The 25459-nt window shown below is 28.3% G+C and overlaps 3 protein-coding genes across 13 annotated transcripts in view; 2 read left to right on the forward strand and 1 right to left on the reverse strand.

Annotated features, from left to right (window-relative positions):
* Positions 1 to 1870, forward strand: part of LOC106691547 (inositol monophosphatase 1) — a 9345-nt gene extending 7475 nt beyond the window's left edge. The window contains exon 6 of the mRNA XM_014437347.2: positions 51 to 1870. Coding sequence (XP_014292833.1) covers positions 51 to 163 — 113 coding nt within the window. The 3' untranslated portion in view covers positions 164 to 1870. The remainder of the gene's footprint in view (positions 1 to 50) is intronic.
* LOC106691546 (centrosomal protein of 78 kDa) overlaps positions 1 to 20339 on the reverse strand; it is a 21495-nt gene extending 1156 nt beyond the window's left edge. Inside the window, exons 1-14 of one of the 4 annotated variants that reach the window (XR_010843245.1) lie at positions 20000 to 20338; positions 17345 to 17590; positions 17081 to 17271; positions 14231 to 14407; positions 13701 to 13875; positions 11054 to 11232; positions 9384 to 9487; positions 9182 to 9292; positions 7447 to 7518; positions 7170 to 7373; positions 7035 to 7091; positions 5496 to 5556; positions 4325 to 4426; positions 3728 to 3942 (exon numbers count right to left, since the gene is read on the reverse strand). Coding sequence is in view for 1 of the 4 variants with exons in the window: in XM_014437345.3 (XP_014292831.1) it covers positions 5532 to 5556; positions 7035 to 7091; positions 7170 to 7373; positions 7447 to 7518; positions 9182 to 9292; positions 9384 to 9487; positions 11054 to 11232; positions 13701 to 13875; positions 14231 to 14407; positions 17081 to 17271; positions 17345 to 17590; positions 20000 to 20141 (1683 nt within the window). In the remaining 3 variants the exon portion in view is untranslated. Of the gene's footprint in view, positions 1 to 3727; positions 3943 to 4323; positions 4427 to 5495; positions 5557 to 7034; positions 7092 to 7169; positions 7374 to 7446; positions 7519 to 9181; positions 9293 to 9383; positions 9488 to 11053; positions 11233 to 13700; positions 13876 to 14230; positions 14408 to 17080; positions 17272 to 17344; positions 17591 to 19999 lie in introns of those variants that run through there. The other 3 variants (XR_010843244.1, XM_014437345.3, XR_010843246.1) reach the window with 3 other exon arrangements.
* Positions 20340 to 21804: 1465 nt separating this feature from the next.
* The window catches only part of LOC106691553 (leucine-rich repeat-containing protein 45), an 8539-nt gene continuing 4884 nt past the window's right edge, over positions 21805 to 25459 (forward strand). For 2 of the 8 annotated variants that reach the window (XR_010843248.1, XM_014437366.2), the window contains exons 1-7: positions 21903 to 22348; positions 22482 to 22745; positions 22810 to 22988; positions 23062 to 23190; positions 23273 to 23462; positions 23936 to 24116; positions 25234 to 25423. Coding sequence is in view for 7 of the 8 variants with exons in the window: in XM_014437366.2 (XP_014292852.1) it covers positions 22260 to 22348; positions 22482 to 22745; positions 22810 to 22988; positions 23062 to 23190; positions 23273 to 23462; positions 23936 to 24116; positions 25234 to 25423 (1222 nt within the window). In the remaining variant the exon portion in view is untranslated. The other 6 variants (XM_014437362.2, XM_014437367.3, XM_014437365.2 and 3 more) reach the window with 6 other exon arrangements.

Genomic DNA, 25459 nt, shown 5'->3' on the forward strand with positions numbered 1-25459 from the left:
ATATATATTTGTAGAAAATGTTTATTGGCTACTCACATTTAATATTTTAGGTCAACCATTTGATATCATGAGCCGAAGACTGATTTGTGCTTCAACAGAAGAATTAGCAAAGGAAATATGTAGCAAAATAAAACAGAATTACCCCAAAAGGGATGATGCCTAGTGATATAATTGAGAAAAATATGTAATAAATTCAACTTGTATCCCATGTCCTACCATCCTCCACATATCCTCCAATTGCCTGTTTCTTGATTATTTTTTTTTGTCTGGTTATTTTCATTTGTACATCTACAAACTTTAGTTTATTTATGATCATTTTAAGTTGTTCAAATATTACAAAAGAATGTTGCTATAATTTCATTCCATGAAGTTGAAGTCTTAACTGATAACACAAATCAGAAAGATGCTGATGTTTACCAATAAGTTTTCTATTTCAAAAAAAATCTTTAAGGCATTTATTATTTAAAAATGTATTAGAGCATTATTTAACACGTTTACTGCCGACCAACAAGTTTGCTGTCTTGCCTGGGATGCCGAATATGAGTTATCTCATATTTTTATTTAGAGATAACTTCCAGTATCAACAGTCGCAATCAGCAGTCAACGTGTTAAGTAAAATATATTTTATTTATTCATAGCTCAATTCTCTAATTCTTTTCTAAAAACTATTAATCTTACTATGCATTTGTCTCCAAGACACATACAATGTGCTAAGTGATATGTTTTAAGAGTTAAAATGTATTATGGCTAGTAAAAAAGTACTTTGGACTTAGACAGGCATATTTTCCCTTTAAAATAATCAGTATTCCTAGGATGGTGTTTATTGTAGTCCAAAAATTTATTCATTCCATATAGTATAATACAACATAATATATCTCCCATTTGAAATAACCAGCTAGTTTGTCTAAAATGTGATACTTTCTTAGTATTGCTTTGAAGTGTACTTAGATTGTAGAAATTTAAAATGATATTGTTTTTCCTTCTAAGATATTCTAATGTAACACCATTTATTATTATTTAAAAAAAAAATTATTTTAACATAAATTACAGTCTACTCCACCTAATCGAGACATCTTCCTATCAGTCCATTTCGTCTCAGTTAAACCTAGCTAAAAATGTTTCTAAACAAACATTGTTATTCAACAAGCCATGTGACTAAGAAGTTTTAATTGACCATTATGAAGATATTTAAGTGAGCAATATATATATTTAATTATTATTGAAAATGATATTTCAGATTAGATCTTATTAATGAAAATTTTGTAATGGGCTCCACTGAGTTTTTTGATCCTCTTAAAGTGGGCCTAACTTTCTACAATAGAATCCCTAAATTTGTGAAGACACTAACCTAGCAAATTAGATGATACCTTTCCTAAGAAGATATCATACCATCATCAAGATACCTTCCTGATTTCACTCTTTAATTCTTGGAAGTTATTAATAAGGGTTTAACTGTACTGTGCCAACAAAGTGAAGTGGACAGAATTTGATTAAAATTTGTGTAACTTGATTATAGGCTAGTTGTATTGAAATGTTACTTAATAATTAATATTAAATCTTTTATTTTTTATGTGCAAGTGGGGGAAAAAAAATTATGAAAATAATTTTCAAGAACAAAATGTTTTCGTTAATTTTTTCATGTTTTTTTTTGCAATGTATTTTATATATTTTATTTCATACTATATACTCCTGGTCAAAATTACCTCACTACCTTAATTAAGGTACCCCTTAAGGGAAAATTATATTTAATAAAACTAACTAAATCTCTTTGTGTTTATTAGTTTATTTTTTGTTCAGAAGTATTCAAGCATCATTCATATACTATTGATGTTTGACCTATTTGAAATAAAATTTGTTAAATATTCTGCAATTCTCTTCAGATTTATCCCTCAGTTACACTTTTCCTTGGTACGAGTTTGTAAGTAGCCAAATTTTTACAAATTGTTTTATGTTTAAAAATGTATCTATTCTGGATTCTTTTTAGAAATAAATTTCGTCTTTTCTGTTTTCGGTACTTAATTTATGGTTTATTAAAATTTGATTATTAATTAAGTGATACACTTAAAAATAAAATATTTTCCTGTTAATAAAGTGGTACACTAATTTTGATCTGTAGAATATTAATAGTTATATAACAAATGTCATTAGTAAACTTACTTTTATTAGATATATTATCGATATTATTAATTTAATGTTGATGTAACTATCTAGTCATATTTCTTTCAATTACATCTTTCTCAATATTTTGAGATAAATTGTTTTTTTTTACAATGTCCTTTTTTCCCAATAATCACTGCCAAATGTAAATTTATGTTGAATGATAGGAATGTAATTTTAACCCATTAGAGCTCAGAACTTTTACTATTCTGAAAATACCAAGCTACCAGGATCCCTTTACAGGTTGACCATATATTTTACTGGTTATAATGGAGATTCTTTTACTAGGGACATTTTTAAATGCTCTGTAATTCTAAGTTTTTCCTGGCCAATAATAGGTTAACATCTGTATCAGTCCAAATAGTTTAATAATTGCGATTATTGTTCTTATTACTCATTGTTCAAAACATATTCTATTTTAAATAAAAAACAGTAACTACTAATCCTTTCATACCTTAAACATTTCTGTGTTCTGTGGTCAGAACAGTTGTAGCAGTGAAAATAAATTAAAATTATGAAGAAGATGGTCAAGGGTGCAGTCAAAAGAGAACAAAAATAGCTATTTAACTATTTATTTTCCGACATCTCAGTGATTATGTATTTATAATAAAATAAATTGAGACTATCATGCTTATAATTTTGGAATTTAGGTCACATTATTTTTGTGTTATGTTTTTCAATATCTTTGTACCTTTCCGCTGGTTACTATTTCAAGACTTGAAAATGATTTATAGAGAGAAGTGATATTTAGTTATAACATTATAAATTTTCAAGAAAGCGCTAAGGCTGAGCTCATAAAATTCAGAATTCTTCAAATGCCAAATATACCTAGAAAATTCTACATCTGCCATGTTTTGTTTCAAATTACAAAATACTCCATGATTTAGGCATATCATTTGTTCAACTATACCTGAACATGAAATACAGCTTCCACTTTTTTATTTGACATCATTCCTCTCAACTTATACTGTATATTTCTTCTTAATACTCTCAAACAGGGAGTTAATTAAAGTCTGAGTGTATTAAAAAAACCTTTATGTAAAAGGTCAGTCATTAATTGGTTTGATTATTCATTTATATCAACTAACTTTATAATTTTTAAAAATATAAAAATCAAATCATGTGCCATACCACTTTAAATAATATCTGTAAATTTTTAATTTAGGTTTGAATTAGCATGTTGAATGAACCAGCATGTTGAAACACTGTAATAAATAAATCATAAAAATGGACTTTTTCAAGGAAGGGAGAAACAAAACCATGAAATTCACTTAATCTACAGTAGTGGATTTCTTTATATAAATAATTATACTATAAAAAATTTTATAAAATACTAAAATAGATTTAGTAGATAAATTGAATAATATTGTCTAGATATTGATACGCTTTTTGAAAAAATAAATATTAATTTATTAGCCAATTTATCTTGTCGTTACTGTTATCTTCTAGTTATTCGCAGTTCGAGTTGAAAAAATAGTTTTAATAATCAATGTTAACTATATGACAGTTTCAGTTATAGAGACAATATGTTTCTTTGATATTTAAGAGCTTAAGCAGAAAAAAAAAATGATACAGAGACAAAATATGAATGTATTTTCATATAGCAGTTATATTTAATAAATGCTTTGTTCGAATTACTTGAATGATTTTATTGAGAATCGAACTTATTGCAAAGGTAGTACTGTAGACTAAATTTTTTTCTTTACTGAGGTCATTCTACACTTTCCAAAAGCTATTAGAGTTGTTACAAATTAACTCCATTCCAAGGCACAATCCATGGAATACCTATTTCAATACATATTTTTTAGGTAATGTGGAATGGTATTTAACCAAAGGTATAGATAAACCTTTTTTAGTATAAAAAAAAATTAAAGTTTCCATCAAAAGCCAGTAGAACACCTATATTAAGTATGAAATATATTTTATATTATTTTGATAATCATTAACATATGGATGATGCATTTTTAAAAACATTTTCCCACACCATAGGATGAGACTTTTTGTATTAAATTGTGATAAATTCTAGACAGGTTATAACAGTCAATTGATAATATTGAAAAAACAAATCAAGAAAAGAGTCAGCAAATAGTCATAAGATATTATTCTACAAAAGTTTTAACCATTCAGTATTCTGTTTTAAATTTACTGAAAAACATGGAGACCAAACCTGATAAAATGATTTTATTTTCAGCATTATGAAAGGTATTGTCAGCCACCTCATTTTAGAATTTTTTTTTGTTCCTATTTCCTTTTTTCTTCATTATCATATCTGCAAAGAAAAAAGAAGAATGATTATAATACACAAAGGACAAATTGTGAAATGATAGGGACCCTATAGCATTGGTGGTACAATGAGATAGCGTTTTGTAAATGTTAAAAGACATGAACCATTAGAAAGCATTTTTAAGTTTTCAGATTATTTGGTTACCATTAATTTGCATGAAATTTATCCATATCACAGATAAATTAGAATTTTTTACTACTAATCTCATACTTTGTTTTGTAGGTATTTATTTTGAGATCTAATCTTTTATCAGCACCCATCAATATCATTGAATTTTATTTGAAAGTTTTTGCTTCATTACCCAGCAATGTCAAAATCATTAAGGGTTGGCCAGGCAAAGGTTTTCACTGCCCAGCACTAAACCTTTTACAGTACAAATTAATTTTATTACATATCTGTACTGACCTATATACGACTGTGGAAAGGGAATCAATCTACCTCATTTTAAACCTAAATGTACCACAGAATAAAATACTAACTCTATTAATTTATGGATAATGAAGTTTTTAGTTGAGGATTACCACACCTATATGTGTTAAACTATGAATATATTATATTGATTGAATATAATGTATAAACTATGAATATATTGTAATATATTGTTCAAGCCTGTCACACTTCCAGCATACTTTTAACATTCTCTCCTTCTTGGTCAGTGAGTCCATTAACTCTGGTCAAAAGGTATGACAACTCTCATCTACCGGGTTGACGATCCTCCAGCTCAGTAAAGTAATCCATAAGAGGATTGTTTTACAAAAAAAAAATCTTTTCTTGTTAACAATAAAAAAAAAAAATAATAAGTCATGAGACATCTACTCTTTTCCAATTCTGGCTTTAATAAAGACTTTTCATAAAGAAATTTATATAGTTTTGTAATGAGACAAATATGAAATTTCTATATTCTGATTACATACTAATGTAAGCATTTTTGAACTCAAAAATTACATTTATTTTGTAAACAAAAGCTGTCTCTCTAATCAATCATTATATTTTATTCTCTTTACTTTGAATTGTGGAAAATAACTATACAAAATGAATCAGTTACAAGAGTTACCTTTTATTTGTAGCTTTCTATTTCCACTCCTGATTATTAATCAGAATCAGATTGAAGACCACTGAAAAAATAAAAATAAGTTACATAAGCTATTAGAATTATCAATTTCATGCAATATTAATTAATAAAAATCCCAGTTAGCTATTGATCAGAGGTCCAGTGAAAGGATACCTAAATAACTCTTAAGAAAAGTTTTACCAACCAACTGAGTTTCATTTCCAGATTCCTAACCAATAAGTAAAATAACTAGGTAAAATATATTTATTTTATTAAAACAAAAACATTATTTCAGTTGTACAATTTAAAAAAATGGTGAAATATGGATCCCAGAGAACTTCCAAATAATACTTAGCTTTGAGTAGGAATTAATTTCTACTCAAGTAGGGTTACTGAAGTACTTCTTACTACATATCTCATACTAACCTTAGTTAGAAAAAAGAACTGTCATAACAATCATGGAAATAAAAAACATCATAAAATGTATTAACTTTCATGACTCTTTAACATTGTTTTATCAAATTCTTTATGTATTCATTTTTTATTACAAATAACAATGAGAGATAGTCAATTATTTGAAATAAACAACTTTAAAGGAAGCTATTTTAGAAATTTGGCATTTAAGCCCTACCAGACTGTTTCAATGAGGATAAAACCTAGCTGATATTAGAGACCGCTTAATTGTACATTTGTATCAGTTCACACTGAGCACTTTTTTAGATCCAACACATCCTGAAGGTGTAAATCGCAAAAATTGCAGACAGTTTTTTTTTTGTTTTTTTTTCAGGTTTTGAAAATTTCCTTGCAATCAATGCTGAAAATAAAACAAACCCCAAGAACAAAATTGCTTTAGCATTCTATTCCTCTTAAGAGACAGTCATCATAATTAAAACATCATCAATTCCTAAACGATTTTGTTCTTTAGTTTTTTTTTTATTTTCTGTACTGTTTGCACATAAATTGTCAAAAAAATGTTGGCTATCATTTAGGCAATTTTCGCATACAGGGCTTTGGATAGATAAAAAAAGTAACAGAAATGAACTCATTTGTTAAAGTGATATACTATTAAAATTCATAAACAATTGGAAATTCCAAACCTAAGTGCGTTGGAGTTGAACTGGAGATTATAAAATTCTAAATTCTTTTAAAAGAAAGAACACATGTTGTTGTTATGATCCAGAAAAAATCAAATCTAAATTCCAAAAATTGTTGAGATTATGGTGGGTAGACATGTATAATCTAAAACTCAGTACAAAGTTAGGGTAAGTCGTTTTGGGAAGCAAATTTACCTTCAACAAACACCTACGTTCAGTTCCATCCAGCTACACTGAGGACAGGCATACATACACAAACTATTTTGCCAGACTTGGTTATTTGGTCTCAGAGAACATTGAACTATTGTAGTTATTAACTGTTACATTCAAGTTCAACTCATTCATTCATTAACATTTTTCATGACCACAGTACTTTCCCTTACTAACTTATTGCTTAACATGAATAAATAAAAAAGAGTTTTACCTTCAATGAATATAACTAACTAACCTTTCATACATCCTAGGATTATAATTCACATTTGGAAATGGTTTAAAATTTAACTGCCTGTAAAAACAAATTAATATTTTTAAAAACACAGAATGAAGTATTATGTTTTAGAAAAATAACAATATCTGGAAATACCTGCTTTGTTGCGAGGAAAATTTAACAAAATCATAAAAAATATCTTTAATCTCTCTAGTTATTTCATTTGCTTTTTCATTTTCAGCTTCAGTTATATATGGTTCAGGAAATGTTTCAGTTAGAGTCATGTTAGACACACAAGAACCTGTTTCATTGCTGAGATTAACTTCACTATTTTCCTTTTCAATACTCCCAATCGGAATACTGTCCGAAAAAGTTTACTAATTATTTACTGTACAAATATTTAAATTATTCCAAAAAAAGAACTGTGGCTTACTCATCTACTTTAGTAACTTTTTTCTTACTCCTACTATTTTTGGTTAAACTTCCGTTAAGTGGATAATCAATCCTGTAAATATTAATCAGCATAAAATATAGTAACAGTTAAAAATAAAAGTATACATCCATAATTAAATTTTCTTCCAATTTTATAATGAAATCTGGATAATTTTTATACTGTTTAAGTTTAAATGATTATAGCACAAAAGGACTGTGCACATGGCAAGATATACCATTCAGAACTTAAAACAAAAGTATAGCTGTAAAAGTAAAAAAAAAAAAGAGTAGAAAGTACTCTTATAAAAGAATTATCCCACAAAGAAAATTAGGTACACCACCAGCTGTAGGACCATCAATAGACACTAGAAGCATAACCAAGTCATCAATAATCTTTTTGAGGTTTGGGGATCAGGAGTCACTGTAAATAGAAGTTTCCGTGAATCTCATGTCTTGGTAAGATGATTCCTATGTTTCATTATATTGAAAAGCTCATGGAAAACGTGATAACTGTAAATAAATTTTTAGTAAGCTCAATAACTTAAAAAAATTCAATACCTCAAAGTAAAATTGAGTTTTGACTGTAGATAACTATGACAATTATCTTTTAAAAAATGTTAAAAATCCTATTAAAGAAATCGATGAAATAAAAGAAAATTTTAAACCTTAGAAATATATCAATATTCTTTTTCTAGAAGATAGGTGTGTTACAATAATCTAATGTATGATTATTTAGGTATCGTAAATTTTTTTTATAATCATAGAAATTTACCTTCTTTTTTTTTATCAAGGAGATATAAAGCTAACAGAATGAAATGTGATTAAATTTATTGGTAAGTATTTTATATGAGATGATTATGTTGTTTGATATTATTATTGTGAGTTTTTAATTATAAATATTTAGATGAAGGAGATTTAAGGCTATGGAGTAAGGGCTGAAGATCCATTGTTCAGATAAATCAGTACAAAATGCATAATGCAAAATTCACAAATTTGTTTGGTTAATTATTATTTTACTAGTTGTATTAGTTTTAGCTGTCAATGAATATTATGTTTTTATTATTGATGTTATAGAATTATAAATTCATTATACAATAAAAAAAGCGGGATACTTAATTTTTTTTTTATTTTAAAGGCTGATTATGGGTAATTTGTTTGTTTTTGTGGGTAATTTGGTTAGTACAGAGTAGGCTGGGACTATACAAATTAAAATGATCCCTTCAGTATCAAAAGAGGAAATAATCACTCATTTTTATAGATCTCTTTTCAACTGTATGAAGGCTATTGTACCTTTCAACATCTTTAATTTTTTAACCACCCGATTCTTGTTATTTACAAAATTGGTCCTTTGTCCATTCTGGTTAAGGATAATGGTTCATTAAAATGAAGATGCAGCTCATAGAGAAGACTGGGCTCTTTCTATACTGTCTGAGTGGTAAAAATCGAAGAGAGGGACCCACCTGTGAATAAAACCGTTTCCCATTACTGGTCAGTAAATAATCATTTTCCTTTACAATACCTCCTCAGGAATTGAGGATCTACCTTGCTAAACTCTATGTTCCTTTTATCTCCACAAACATATTGATCATAATCAACCTTTGAAATCAGAAATATTAGGTGACTGTTATTTTTTTCTGTCAATTGTGAACAAACACAATTAAAAAAACTTTTAGTAAGTACTTTGAAACAAAATTTAGAGCCTTAAATAAATATTTATACATATATAATAAACTAACATTTGAGACTTCTTCCATTTCTCCACCTTACTGATTGAGATTTGTGCTATTTCAGAGCATGTAGACAATGTAGATAATTTTGGATTCAATTTAGTTTCTCTTACTGAGCCTCTATTGTAAAGGAAAAAAACTAATTAATATTCACTAACATTACCAACTAAATTATTTAAAAAGAATATGATAAGTAATGATAACATCTTACTTATTCCATACTCGTTGATTTCCACTTGTACTACCATTTTTTATAGCACTACCTGGAGGGATGATACTATCTGCAGGATTATTCGGCAAGTGGAGCCAAACATACTATATTAAAAATAATATCAGAATAGATAATATGTTTGAATGAAAAACTCATATATTTTATAATGAAGTGTTTATAATTGAGCGTATATTCGATATAAGGAAAACATAGTCAAGAGTGCGGTCAGTAATGATACACAAATAAGTAAAACTTATTTATTTATGCCGATGTTTCGACCTGAATTCGATTTATCCTTCACCATTTCATACCAATACATCCTCACTTCTTTTGACATAGAAAGATTTTCTACCAATATCCCAATAGTTAAGGCTTCCTATTAATAGAAACCAAGTGGTCAACCATTGAAGCTCATACCTCTCTTCTTACTTTAAATCTCTCCAACTTTGTTGTGAATCCAGCTACCTTACTTTCTATGACAGATTTTTAAAAAAATATCATTAAAAAAATATTGGCCATAGGAAATCTCCCAGCCCCCCAACCTTTCTAACATTGGACTCAATTATCTTCTTAACTCCGTAATCCTCTTTTTCTCTAATAACATCTTCTTTATCAAAAAATATGTAAAAGAACTCTTCTTGGTACTAAATCATGATAAAATTAGCGATATTCTATTTTTCTTCAACTCCTACCATCCTTGCTTCCTTTTACTTTAGCATCTGAAATCAGCAATTCTCACTTACTTTTTATTATAGCATCTGAAATCAACAATTCTCTTCCATTTCTTGAACTCCTTATAAACCCCAATAATACCATATCCACAGACTGGTACACCATATACACTATAACTTGTATGCCCTTGCTCTACCGACCAATCACATCCCCACTCACTCTTGACAGCAACTCTGCCTGACTCAGTAAGTTTCTCTGTTGATTTAAAATTTGTCTTTCTTCTTCTCACCCCTACAAATCTCTTCTCCTATATTTATTTTAGCTAATTACTTCTTACTCATCTGTATTACTATGCATTTTCCATGGTGAAGAATAAGTTAAAAAATTGAAGCAACGTCAAGTTTCAATCTTACTTTCATGATTGGGTAAAGATAAATGTAAATTTAGGCCTAACAAGGATCAGCAGCAAAAATATGACCATTTCAATTTTATATTTTTATACTTAAAAATTTAATGCCAATCAAAATAGAAATCTCCATAATTTTGTGTCCTGGATAACTTGCTCACATACCTCTAATTAAAACAACAATTAAAATCATTGTAAATTAATATAAAAATGATCAAAAATTAACCATTTACCAACTTAAAAATTGAGATTTTAAGAGGTGAATTTTGGTTTATGAGTGAAAAGATATTTGTGTGACCATAGCATTTGTTCGATAGTAGGAATAGTTTGGGAAACTTCAAAATTGTGGAAGTAGAACATGCATCTATTTTTGATCAATCTCACTCAGCACAAAGAAACTATTAACAGCTTGATAGGAGCTAAACTATAAAACCATAGATTTCAATTTTTTTTTTTAAATCATTGGTTGATGACATTGAATCTTTTAAAAAAGTGCTCATTACCAAAAACAAAAAATTGTACCATTAAATTTAATTAATTTCGATATAATATTTGATAAAACCTAAAGATCATGAAAACCTAATACACATACTTCTGCTTTCTCTTCAGTAATCTTTGTACTAAGTGTTTTTATTATTTCTGCAATAGTAGAATTGCTCAATTGAGGATTCCTGCGTAAATCAATAACACCAATTTCATTGTTAATTTCAATCAGCCTTCTAATCAAAGATGCACCATCTTCTGTGATTCCGCAGTTCTGCATATCCAATGCTAAATGTGAAACAAGATGAGCAGAATACAATCTGAGAAAATTTACAAGATTATGACAAATTTTCCATATGATAATGATAAAATTATTTATTTTTGTTATTACTTTATTGGATTTTTGGTATGAAAAAATAAGTATAGAAGTATAAAGTGTTTTGTATGGGGAGGGAAATAAAAATAAACTCATACTTCAGTGTAAGATAATTTCAGATATAGCTGCAACTATATTTGTGAAAATATTATTAGATTATACGGGTGGTCTCTTACTTACATCAGGTTTTGTTCCTTGGAACGTGATTTAAGTCAAATTCGACCTGAATTGAATCCTTAGGTTGAAAAATCTATGTACATACATAAAACCATGTTTTGTGGCCTTTAGTTTACCTAAAGTCATTCGTATAATTACCACTATATACTTTATTTAAAATATGAGAATCATTTGTTACAACCATAATACATCTCTTGGTTTTTAAAGTTTCAAATGAACTCAATACTTTAGCTTTTGTAATTTCTAAAGTTGCACGCACTTATTCTTAGTTAATAAGAACAAGAAGAATAACATTATCATTAATTTTTCCATTTATGCAACAAGACCCATCCTTATTCAAATTATTATTAAATCCATTGAGAAAGCACTTTTAATTTCAAAAGCATTTTCGCTTAATGTTTAATTATTGTTTGAACTGTAATACTTGGACAACCTAATTTTTTTAGATTTCAGTTAATTATAAATCTGTGTCTAATCATTTTTGGTGTTATTTTTCACTTCCAGTGTATCTGCATACTGTTTCTGAAAAACACAGTTATCACTAATTTTCCTATTAAGAGTACCTCATAAACATCAAATTTTACAATTTATGCAGTGAGGAAAGAAAGTAATTTTTGTGAAATGTTTATTGTAAATACACGGAATTTTTACTCATATCAGATGTAATTGTTACAGGAAAGCACTAATTAAATTCATTGCTGTTTACGAATATCTTACTTTCTTTTCACCCATCTCTTTTCTATACTATAGATTTTTTTGCAATTAATTAAATAGCCTTATTTTTCATTTAAATTGATTTTTTAACTGTTTCATTCTAAAACAAAAACCTTTTCTTTTTTTTTAAGCAACGTAGCTTTGAATTTACTTATTTACTTTAATATAAAATGGTTCCTGATCATTCAAGAAAATCAAAGTTTCTAAACTTGTTACCAACAGAGCTCTGATATGACTTAAAATGGAACAACATAAATAGGGAACACCTTTTTAGTATAATCAAGTTAAATACAAATTTTGCACCCTAGTGGTTGGGGCAGAATACCTTAGGCACCTTAGTAAAAAGTGGTGCTGGTTCAAATCTAACCTGATAGAGTTGACAACTATTTTGTGGCAGATCCGCAGAATAAATTTAGGTCTTCCCTCACAGGCTTGAATATGTAATTTGAAGGATAACACATCACTCCTACCCCCAGTTGACAATTGAAGTACACGGCAATATTATATCTCATTAAAAAAAAAAATTGTGGCACTGGCCAACAGAAACAAAAATTCTGCAAATGAAATGATGTATTAAAATGTTTTATTGTTAATAATAATCAAGGGATCCCCCTTATAGCTTGCAGCAGAAAACATCAGTTCCAGAATATAACAGCCATTCCATAAAGATACCAATTAATTTCTCTGTAAACTTTATTAGCATAACTTACTAGCATCATTTTCCCTAAGTTTGTATCAGTAATTTTAAAATTTCTAACCTTAATATTTTTAATTGCAGTCCAAAAATACCAAATAAAATTAATTCAAACAACTAAAAGTAAAATTATTTTATTTATGATTGTTTTGAATAATTTTATTCATTTCAAATTTACACTTATTGAATTCAGGATAATGGTATCATTTCATAATAAATAAACTGTCATAAAAAAAAAAAAATGAACAAATCGTAGAGTTTGGTGTTACATGTTTCTCTTTTAAGGTTTCTGATGGACTAATTTAAAAAAAAATTAATTAATAATGTATAGCAACTATTCTTGATTAAGTGAATCAAAATTTGGTAATCTGATTTCAATAATTAATCAAAATTTATCCCACCACAATTAAATTTTTTTACAATGCCTTTGGTCACTATTGTAATTTTCAAGTGTTATAAATGCCTTGATCAAACATTCATACAAGCAAGTTCTAAATATTTTTGAAACATTAATAAGAATATTAATTTTGTCGTGGGTGTATTAACCAGTTGTAGTTATTAGAATTAATAATTAAAAAGGAATAAATTATAAATAATTAATAAATTGAACAATTACAGTATGTAAAGGTGGTTGAATATGTTAAAGCATTGAGACTAAACTTAATAGTATAGAAACCAATTTTTTTTATCATAAAAATAATTACTTTTTTATTATAAAAATCCTAACTTCCGAAAATCAACACCCTATAAACATTTTAATTTAACATAGATTAAGATTTAATAATAATAAAGTACCTCTGACCCAAAAATCATCCATTAATACATCATTAATATACTGGAGACCAGCATCACCTATTTCAGGGTTGTCATTTAGTGTTATCCGCCTGAGGCCTTGAATCTGATCATGATCTACCTCTCTGTATCTCAAACTTTGTTTCCAGCATTCCCCCAATCTTGCTATTTCTTGAAACTGAAAATATTTTAGTTTAATTATAAAGTTAAAAAATCAATATATGTCAAATGAAGGTCATGGAAAATTATTATAAATTAAGTCAGCAATTCAGCACATCAAGCTCCTGTCCTCTGTGGGCAAACCAATCAACTATTATTATAATAAGGTGATCGAAGTGGTGTTTTTGAAAAAAAAACAAGATAAACCTGAGCTCAGGAAATTTACTTCTTTTGTGTTAATTAAAATCACCATGAGTAATATTACAACTCAGACCAGGCGGAGGAGGCAAGAGGAAAAAAACAAAATTTTAATTGAGAATGAATCGGTATCTGTTAATACTAATTTGTTGCATTGAATAAAATAATTGTTTTACCTTTATCAGTTCTGAAATATATTTAGCTCCAAGTGCAGTTATTTTACAAAATGAAATATCCAGGGTGAGGAGAGTTGGTACATTACGTAATACTTGTAAAAGAATAAGACACCCCTCATCTCCAATATTACAATTCTGGAGAGACAAATGTTGCAGAGATTGGGTTTTCTTCAATCCCTGGAATAATTTTAATTACAAAATTAAAAAATATTTATTTGACAATTTGTAAATGCGGAAACAACCACCTTAATATTTCACAACATTTGACTTTTAAAACAAAATTTGACTATGTATATCACTTAATAAATCTTGATTTTGTACTAACAGCCTAATTTTATTCTAAAATCATTTAAAATTTAGTTGATTTTCGATTATTTTTTCTTGGCAGCAGAACCACTAATCCCCATCTTTTTTTCTGAATAAGATTGATATTCCCAATCCACCCACACATAAATATACACAATTTATCAACTCATTTGACTGCTACCTCAACTGTTCCAGTATTGAAAAAAATAACATTTATTCAGAAAAATCTAAATCTTTTGAGGTCTTTTTGCCTCTATCATTAGTAACTCAAAGCAGCAGATGATATGTCATAATAAACAAACAATAACAAATTAATAAATAAATTCAGAAAAATCTAAATTTTTGGGGGCTTTTTGTCTCTTTAGGAACTCAAAGCAGCAGATAATGTGTCATCATTATTGTTCTAAATATTTATCCTAGAATCATGGTTACTTAGATTATCGATAATAGAAGTCACTGAATTCATCTCCAGGTCCATTGAAAATAGAAGCTTTGGTTAAAGTACTGAGATCTCTTTTATATATAAACATTGTCTATCCTTATCCACAAAATTGAATACTGACTGTTCTTTTTCATTTCCACAAAAGCTCATATCTCAAGATTCAAATACATATTTTCTGCACAAGCAATATAATTTATAAGCATTTGACATGTTGACCTACAAAAACACAATGCTCTGAAACAAGTTTTTTAAATTTATTTAGAAACATGGATAAGAGTTTTGCACCCAAGAAGTGCGAACTCTTGACTAGGTAAAGACACGGACATACTTGAAGGCATCATATGGCAAGATATTTTTGCCAAGGAGTTTTAATAATGGAATTTACTAAGAAACCCATCTGAATTGCCCTAGGGTCTCTGCACATGGAGGAGGGTTCCAACAAAGGCATGTCCAGTTTTCATCATATCTCTTCTTTAAGTAGGCCCTACGTTAAGTAATCCTTCAGTGTTACCATGGATCTTATAAATTCTCAGTAATCATTTGACATCGAGAGGTGTTCTAATAATGAATTTATAAGGGTTCATTCTGTAGATTTCTGTGAATTAGTTTTATTAATAATATATACAATAATTTAGTGTTTATAGAGTCACACATTTTATGTTTCTTTATACAAGATAGTAATTAATTATACAGTTTTAGTTGAAATGTGATGACTTAATGAACTTTGAATATCTTCCAGGTGGCATTAGCACACTTATTTATTATTTTGGCTGTTACCAGAATGTGATCTAGAACTCTGTGCCGTTACAATAGTATTACTAAAGTGTTTCACATGAAATTTGACTTCTAAGAGTTGATACTTGTTTCAGAGGAAATAAATTTAGTGCAAAATTTCACAAAATGATAAATGAAACCATTTTTAATATTTGTATTATGATTAACAAGTCCTTTTACCAGTAAAACAACAAAGTAACTTCTGTTCAATAAAGTGTTACTTGTAGGACATTTTTAAAATTAACAAGTAGTCAATTTGACATTTACTATTACTGACATTGTATATAATAACATGTTGAGCAGGCTGAGTACATCTTGGCCAATCAAAAGAGAAACTTGTAATTTATAAATAAATATATTTTAAAGGATAATACTAAGACATATGTTTCTAAGTACCAAACAAATTTTTAACTGCGGAGGAAATAGAAACAATGAAAAATTTAAATAATATTCTGAATACTGTGCAAAAAGATCTATTAATGTGTTAAGTGCAAAAATAAAAACATTGAAATTATTATTCATTATTACTTGAGTGGTAACTCTGAATAACTCCTGAGGGCCTGTTTTATAATAAGGTTTGAAGTAATACCATTAGTCATGTAGTTTTTACTTGATATAATTTCACTAATCTGTACAATGCTGACCTGTTCTTTTATAATTTTTAACTTAAATAATATCGCTAATAAACATCCGAAAAATAAGCATTATTGTTAGTACTTTGTAGTTTATATACTTGTATTTACGAACTAATACTATTAGCTTTCATAATAAAACAGTACCAATGATATCATTCTAAAAATTAAAGGATTTTAAGTTCATAATAACACAAAAAACAGAACTAAATACATCATGTCGTACAGAAGGCAGATCTGAGAAACGTTTATGCTAAACTGTAGCACTAGTGATAATTTTTTAAGTCATTACATCAGTGGTATTCATTAGTAAATAAAAAACAGGGTGTTAAAAAAATGTATTTATTATTAACAGTTCAATTACCAGGTCAACCCTCACTGTAACAGGTGGGTCTGAGGGACCCATAACGATATTTGTTTGTTTTACATTTTGATTTCTGAGACTAATTTAATTTATTTTTAGGCTGCATATTCCATTTTCATGAAAAAAAATAAATATTTACAGTACTTTGTGTATAATATTGATTGTAAGGTTTGATATAGAAAGTAGACAAATAATTGTAACTTTAATCCATGTTATGAATTAATCCACATAACCCACTCTTTTTAATAGCAATGGTTCACAAAAAAAAAACCAACTATATCATAAAATGTAAGAATGATGGAATTAAAAAGAATAAATTGCTAAATATTTACCTCTCCTAAAATTCTGACTCCATCGCCCATAAGAGGTATTTTAAGAAGTTGGAGGCATAGCAAATTTTTTGAAAACATTAAGCACTCTCTCAGACTTCCACATATTTTATTAATAAGAAATCGTGTGTATAACACAGATTCTTTATTTGCTTGTAGTGCCTTCTTTTCTGTATCCATATGTTCTTGAACTACTACAGAGGTACAGATGTAACAGTTAAGAGTTGGGTAGGAATTAAATCCTTTATTTATTACTCATATTCTTACCATGACCTTTCACTTTACTTCTAAAAGAAATAAGATGTAAACTTTTATCTTTACTTAAAGTTTTTAAAATAGCCATCCAATCAAGTAATTTTATACGGTCGACAATCAAATCAAGATACACATCTGAGAACTGAACTTTTACAAGACTCAAAGGCACCAAATTCATTTGTTTGCATTTACTTTTATATCTTGCAATGAATGAATTCGGTTGTTTCACATTTTGGGAGGAATCTGATGACTTCACATCTAGGAAAAAAGTAAATAAATTAGTCCCAAAAAAAAAGAATTCAGCCTTAAAAATGCAAGGTTTTGAATATCATTTACCATGAAAAATAAATAGCTTTCTAACGAATAAAAATTGTCAAAATAGCAACTATGTTTAGCATCTCTGTAAAGGTTATGGTACAGAAAGAATTTATAATTTCTATTCATTAAATAAACATTAAGAGAAAAATAATTTTGAAATCAAAGAAATAATCACAGGTTTATATTATTTTTTCTCCCAAATATTTTGGTCCAAATGAAAGAATATCAAGAATCCTTTATTCTATACTTTAGATACTTTAGAAAATAAAGTTTAAAAAGAACACTGCCATAAAAATTATCTGAACTGAAACATAAATTTTACCTCAAGGGATGCTTCTCTCAACTTAAGCTTCCCAATTTCAAAATGGTGTATTTAAGACAAATATTTTAACAGCAGCATTAAAAAAAAAAAAAATAAAAAAGTTAATCAGAAAAAAAAATTCAAATTTTTAAAGATAATGATGTGACATATTCTACAATGTAAGCTTTGCATCATTTCTATGAAAATTACATAATCATAAAGCTGCCAATTATCTAAGTTATTAATTTAGTATATGTTTGGTACTAGGTCATTAAACATGTTATCTGATATATACAATGAATAGAAGTTTTTGGCATTACCAGATTTTTTATTTTTCTGTATCCATGATTTACGACCAATTTCGATTACAGCAAAATAAATAATTATTGAAACATTTGATCATTAAATAATTTATTAATTTGTAAATGCTATAAATACCTTTTGACAGGTTCAAACTCAATAATGGTAGAAAATTTATTTTATTATCAATTATTTAGGAATTGATTATGGGATCATAAGACCCTCTTATGAAACCCCTGGTCCCTCAATGGGTTTTTATGAAGACCTGACAACTGAAGGTGACATTCGTGAAGTAAAGAAATAGTATCCTTATAATATATGAGCAGAGAAATACTCCAAAAAGAATAAAAAATGAAAAAAAAGATATACCCACATATTGTCAAAACTTCCATTAGAACATACAGGATAAAATATTTATAATCACAGATATTTGAGTTGATGATAATCTAATTATATGAATCAACAAGAAATTAGAACAAAGACTACAAATGGTTATTTGTGAACATTATAATGTTTTGTTTTTTACAAAATGGTTATAGAGATTTTAGGATTAATCTTTTTTCTGATTATGTGTTAAACTGCAACTCTTTTCAAATAGAATAACAAAATGTGAAAGCATTTTTTCATATGGCTCACCTGCAAAAAAAGTGACGAAACTCAAAAATGCAAAATTTGAGAAAAATCTTCTTAAAAACACTATAAAACTTAACTACTACTACAAAGTGCACAAAGCTTCTTTTGAATTTTAGATAATTATTTGAATCTTATGTACTTACCAAAAATTTAAAGAAGCTTTGTTCTATTTCAATATAAGGTTTAATCATTTTTAAGTTGATTTTTCTCTAAAACTGCATTTTCGAGTTGTGTATTAGGTTGAGCCATATATGAGTCAGGAGCTGTAGATAATTGTTACTTGATAATTAAACATAAGCTAAGAATAATTTTTTTAAAAAAACTTTTATAACAATTAAAAGGAATTTATGTTTCAATGATTGTCAACTCACATAAAGATTTAAATGATTCATTGATTAACCAATTGTAAAATATTTTGCTGATATCATTGAATTTAGATGTTTCACCATAAATTTTTTTATTATTTTTTTTTTAAATATTTATCTATTGCTATTTACAACTGTACATTATAATACATTTAGTAAATCTGATCTAAGTTAAATTGGAGTGTTACAGGTGTGTAGAGAAACTGCCCATTGGTAGCACTCTAATGATATTTTACATTAGCTGGTGGCCATCTTCTTTTCATGCGCCTCAGAGGATAGTCAGGAATGGAAGAGGATGCAAGATTAGAAACTAAGGGGTTTGAGTGGTCAGAGAGTTTATAATGAAAGGAGTGATATCTGGTTCGGGCTAGATCGGTTACATAGGGAACATTAAGGTCTTTATGTATCATTTTAATTGTGACAAAGTAAGGAGCATTGAGGATTTTGCGAAGGATTTTGGATTGTAAGGATTGAATACCAGAGGAATTCGAAGGTTTAGTGGAGCCCCAAAGCTCAACTCCTATGTCCAGATCGGCCTTATTACAGTCATGTAGATCAGTCTTTTGTAATGTGTTGGAAGTTTAGACCGTTTGTCCAGTAAGTGCTGTAATAGTCTAAATCGACGTGCAGTTTCCTGTCTTTTCCACCATAAATTTAAAAAAATAATTGCTCCACTTCAGAAAATATTTCAGAACAAAATGTCAGTATAAATATAATTTAAAATGAAAGGATTTCAGTACGAAAACTTACACAAGGAATGGTTGGAGGATATACTGTTGCATTTAATGCCATTTATGAAATCGCTTCTAGGTGCATGATATATCCCTGCTGGAAGCGAATATGTAGAGCGGGCTTTTCTCACTGGCGTCTTAGTATTACCAATATGAGACATTCTTCAGTGTGGAAGTGAAATTGTGAACCATCAAATTAAAAACTTGATTATAATAAATGCTACAAGTTGCCAAGTTAAGTTTATAACCAATCACTACTTTACTGATAGATTAAGTCTTGAGTTTTCATAAACGAAATACTTTTGTAAAATTATTTATAGTTGTTGTTTTTGAAAACTCATCTAAACACATGTGTGCAAAAAATAATAGATGGATCTTTATTCAATAAAAAATGTCTATGAAATCACGGTAAAAGCACATTTTTTTAAAGTTAGGGATTATAAATATCTACTATTTTCATTGCATCACAATTTGCTCTTTTTTTATGTTTTCGATAGTAATAATTTACTATCACAAGGATATTCATATTTGTAATTTCTACGAACTAGGATTTAAAAATGGGCAATCTGCACGTGAACTAATTAATTAAATCTTCCCTAGTTATGAATCACGATTAGGGATGGCGAAAAAATGACGATTGGCAAAAAAACATTCTGGTTTTTCATTTTTGATTTCAACTGTCAAAGCTGACAATTTCGATAGCTCACAATAACCAATTCTCAATCATTTTTATTATAATATTAGGTTTATTACATTATATTTTTCAATTGTAAAAGATTGTTTTGAATCGAGAGAACAATATATTGAGGGGAGGGAATAAATGGCATGTCGGTATTTTTTTCTATAGATGCAGTAAGAAAACCTATATGCATATGGTTTTAATTATTCAAAAGGTTCTGAATAAATTATAAATGTAATAAGTAATTTTATTTTTATGACAAAATTTGTGGGTTGGTTTTTATTAGATAAACCAATGTTCGTGGCCGAAGAAAAAAATCCTAGTCCGTTCAATACTAATCAATTGTTTTCTTGTTCAAAACCGCGTTTTGACACGGTTATTGGATTATTAAATATGAATGGCTATAACCGGAATAATAAAACATCTGATAAGACTGTTTTTCGATTGAACCAATATGTTATCGCCACCCCTTACTCACGATATCGGACCAGTTTTAAAATGTTCAACAAACTGCACAAGTTCTGCTGAAAGAGATTTTAACTTCCAAAGTGTACCAAATATTTTAAATAAAAGAAAACAGAGAACATTATTCAGAAAAACTTAAACTTACTTAACATTGCCTAGTTCATCTCTTAAATAAACTAAGTCTCACAAGAAATCTACTTGTAACAATTTAAATGTACAATATTTATAGCATTATTTTCAATTTCGTTTTGAACAATTAAAAAAAATAAATAAATTTCTTCAAAAATATAATTTGACGACTACTATAACAAAATTTTACAAGCTAAATACTTTCTGCTTAAGGTGCAGGGGCCCCAGGAAACACGGGATTCAGCTTTTGCTATTCCTTCATTGTTGTTAATCCATCAATAAAATCCCATTTGTTAATAACATAAAAAAATGGACTTTAAGAAATTCATAAATTCTAATTACGTATATTAAAACAAAGGAATTTTTATGAGGAATTTATATCTCATTTTAAACATCCTAATTATGTTACTACTTTTACTTTCAATACATAATAGATTGATAAATATTTCTTTTTAATTTAGACATTCTTAATCAACATTTATGTAGATATTCAGTTGGAATATATTTACTTCCGAAATTTTCACTATTGCTGAATAGTCATGGAATGGTCATTAAGAATTTGTAATTAGTACGAATTAAGCAACTAACGCTTTATTTCTTATTCATGCCTATGCTATCGAAAACAGGTTCAGAAGCCCTATTTTACACAATTATAACTAAAATGTTTATTCTGTTAAATTTCACTTTGAAAGTGATCAGTACAACTTAAAAATTGCTTATAGCTCAAAATTTTATACGAGTTTTTTATTAATCGCGTGTTGTATTTTTTTTATTAGATACTACCTTCTTATAAATGTAAGAAGGATTACTGAAATATGAATTCAAAACTTCTTTTGGTGTAGTAACCTAAATTGAGAAAATGGATTGTAAATACCAAGATCCTAACGCCTGGTGCTACCACTTTCCCCAGATGTGTAAGATAATTTTAAGGTTACAATTGCTTTATTGCCAGTCAATAGTTGATGTTATGTTTTCTTCTTCTAATTACCCCATTAAATGATGAAATATGGATATAATTGGTGAATATAAAAAGCTCTGTGCCATAAATAGAACGTTTACAGATGTGCATGTAATTGATGCTTTGAAAAATGCCATGTAGGTACTTACAATTAATAGTCATTTTTTAAAATATTAATATACATGTAGCTAATTATGAAAGCTTAATTTATTTTTGTAAGAACTTACTGCCAAAAGTTAGCATATATTCTATGACATGAATTGTTTGTAGATGTTCAGGTGAATTTGATTTATCAGGATATCCTGTTGCATTAGGTGGTTGGGAGGTACTATCAAGAATCATTGGTAACAATGAAGCTATTTCAAAATTGAAATTCTGTGATTGTATGATTCCTCCATTGGGATTTGATTTAATTTTTAATGCATTAATGAACAGTAATGTAATATCTGAACTTAATTTATTTGGAAATAACATGAATTCTACTTCTGTTATACAACTTGGAAAAATGTTAAGCATCAATAAATCTATAAAAATGTAAGTAGAAATTGAAATTTGTTTACATGTCTATCTCCACATTATTATCAATGATTTATGTTAGATTAACTTTAAACTGGAATAATATTGGTGAATCATTAGAAGCATTTTCTGCATTTTGTGGTGGACTGTCACAAAATGAATCATTGGAGTACCTAGATTTAAGGAACAATCAGATAAGCTCTGCTGATGCCAATGAATTATCAGCTGCATTACAACAGAACCATTCTTTAAAGTTTTTAGGTATAGTCTTTATTCTGTTTTTTATTTTTTTAATTTATCAATTCAATTTCGTTTTTAATTTCATTTTTTGTAGATTTAAGGTGGAATAAATTGAAAAATAAAGGTGTTGATTGCTTGCAAAATGCTTTAAAATATAATGTATCCATACAAGAACTTCTGCTCAAAGGAAACTTTGTACATTTTCATGAAACTACATCTATTGGTATATTATTTAGATAAAAGTTTTTGAAAACATTGTTACTCCATCTAGAATGATAATTTTAACTCCTCACTGTAATTTTTAGAGCTTTGTGTTAAAAAAAATGAAGAAGTGCATAATGTGAAAATGGAATATGAATTGAAAGTAGCATTTCTTCTCAAAGAATTAAAGAAGTTAGAGGACATGAGGGTCCAGCAAATTTCAAAAATTATGCAGATATCTCAGCAAAGATTTATGCATGTTTATAAAATTTTATATATAGTTTATATGGCAGTGTAAGATGTTTGAGTTATCAACTTATTTTAGCTAATAGTATTGATTAAAATTCTGATTCATTATTTTCAGATAAGACTATTATTTAACTTAATGGAAATTCTAGTTTGATACCACATCTGGCTTCCATTCATTGTCAATTTCCAAACTGCTTAAACTGAACAGACTAAACATAATTCAGGACAATCCAAAGTGGAAGGAAGGTGCTAGAGCTCTTCTCACCACTCCGAATGCAAGATAGAAAAATTACCTCCCTTGACAATATCTTATCGTCATATGTGCTCCCAAGCCTCCACATATTGTGTTGTCAACCTCGGTACAAGTGTTAAAATAGAAATATAAAACAAACATCTTATATCTGTATTTTCTCATAGAAATGCACAAAATATCATAAGTTTGTACATTTATAACTTTAGGAACTTAAATCAGAGCTTAAAATGTTAATATTTATTATCATTCATGGTTTTTATTTTAGTGAATTTGAAAATAAATTTGAAGAATTTTCTCAATTATTAATGAAAAAAGAAGAGCAATTGACATGCCAAAAATTTAAAAAAATGACAGCTGATAAACAAACTTCTAGAATGATGGAAAAAGTGGCCAAGTTGAAAGAAGAACTTGAATGTTCAATTAGAAAAAGTCAGAAGCTAGAAAAGGTGTGGCATATGTGTAAACTTATTCATTCTTTCTGGATTGGGGAAAAACAAAGCTTTTATATCTTGTATAAGGAGAAGAGGTTGGTTCTGCAAAATTGTCCATTTCGAGGTAGTAATTGTATCCACAGATACATCCATGTTCAATACCTGGGATAGATAATAGTCTTATCTCCTTATAATCATTTTCAAGCTGGTAATATTAGTAGCAGTAGTAGTAATCCTTCAGCTCCCAAAGAAGCAAAGGGCCTTCAATAAGTTTTAAAACTAATCTCTATTTGATGCCAAAATTTTCATCTCTCTCCATTGGCTTCCTGACTGATTTACCTTTCTTATTACTGGTGTCTTCCATGTGGTCCTGGGTCATTCTTGCTTCCGAGCATCCTGTGGGTTCCAATCCATTGCACATTTCTCCATAGCATTATCATACTTCCTTTGGATGTGAACTATCCATTTCTATTTCCTTTTCTTGATCAATCCATCTATTGGCTTGAGGTAGGTCCTCTGTCTCAATACTTAATTTGAAACAATTTTAGCCCAGTGAATACCAATTATTCTCTTTAAGCTCAATGAACAAATATTTGAAGTTTTTCTATATTTCTTATGGCGACGTTTCTCCACATTTCAGATGCATACAGCATTACTGAGAGGACATTTGTCTTAAACAGCTTTAGAGATGCTCTTGCTCTTCCAGATTTTGCAAAGCTAGATGAATGTTCCATTTACTTTGCATAGTTTGTTCGGTGTATATTCATCTGTTCTTCCCTCTACACTAGATAGAGGCATTGTCTTGTTCCACATGCAACTTATCTTTAACTCTGCAGTTTATCCTTATTTCCTTTGTTTGACTACATTTAAGGACAAACCAGGTGGTAATAATTGCTACATATCAGTGTTCTGCTCATTCTTTTAACAGATGTGTCCAAGCCTTCCAAATGTGTTCCAAGCCTGATACCTTATTTGATGGTATCTCCTGATTCCTTCTTTGTTTCTCTGTTTATTGTATGGTGCTCCATTTTATTTGTATGTGTGTGCATGTGTCACATGTATACATATGAAAATTTATTTATTCACTCTCAAATTATATGAAGAATTTTAATCTTTTAACTATTTTATCTAGACACTTGAAGAAAAACAAAATGACTATTTTACAAGTATAAAAGAATTAGAATGTAAACTAAAATTAGAGAAAGATTGTAATGAAAAACTAGTAAAGGACATCAATGATAAAAATATAGTACTTGAAGATTTGAAAAATGATATTATTAAAGCAAAATTGGAATGGGAATCTTGTACATTGGAAAAAATAGGTAATATGCCTGTCCAAGTAGTTTTCATTATTAAAG

This window comes from Halyomorpha halys, unplaced genomic scaffold, assembly GCF_000696795.3.
Source record: "Halyomorpha halys isolate HHAL.00 unplaced genomic scaffold, Hhal_1.1 Scaffold2479.1, whole genome shotgun sequence".
Classification (NCBI taxonomy): domain Eukaryota; kingdom Metazoa; phylum Arthropoda; class Insecta; order Hemiptera; family Pentatomidae; genus Halyomorpha; species Halyomorpha halys.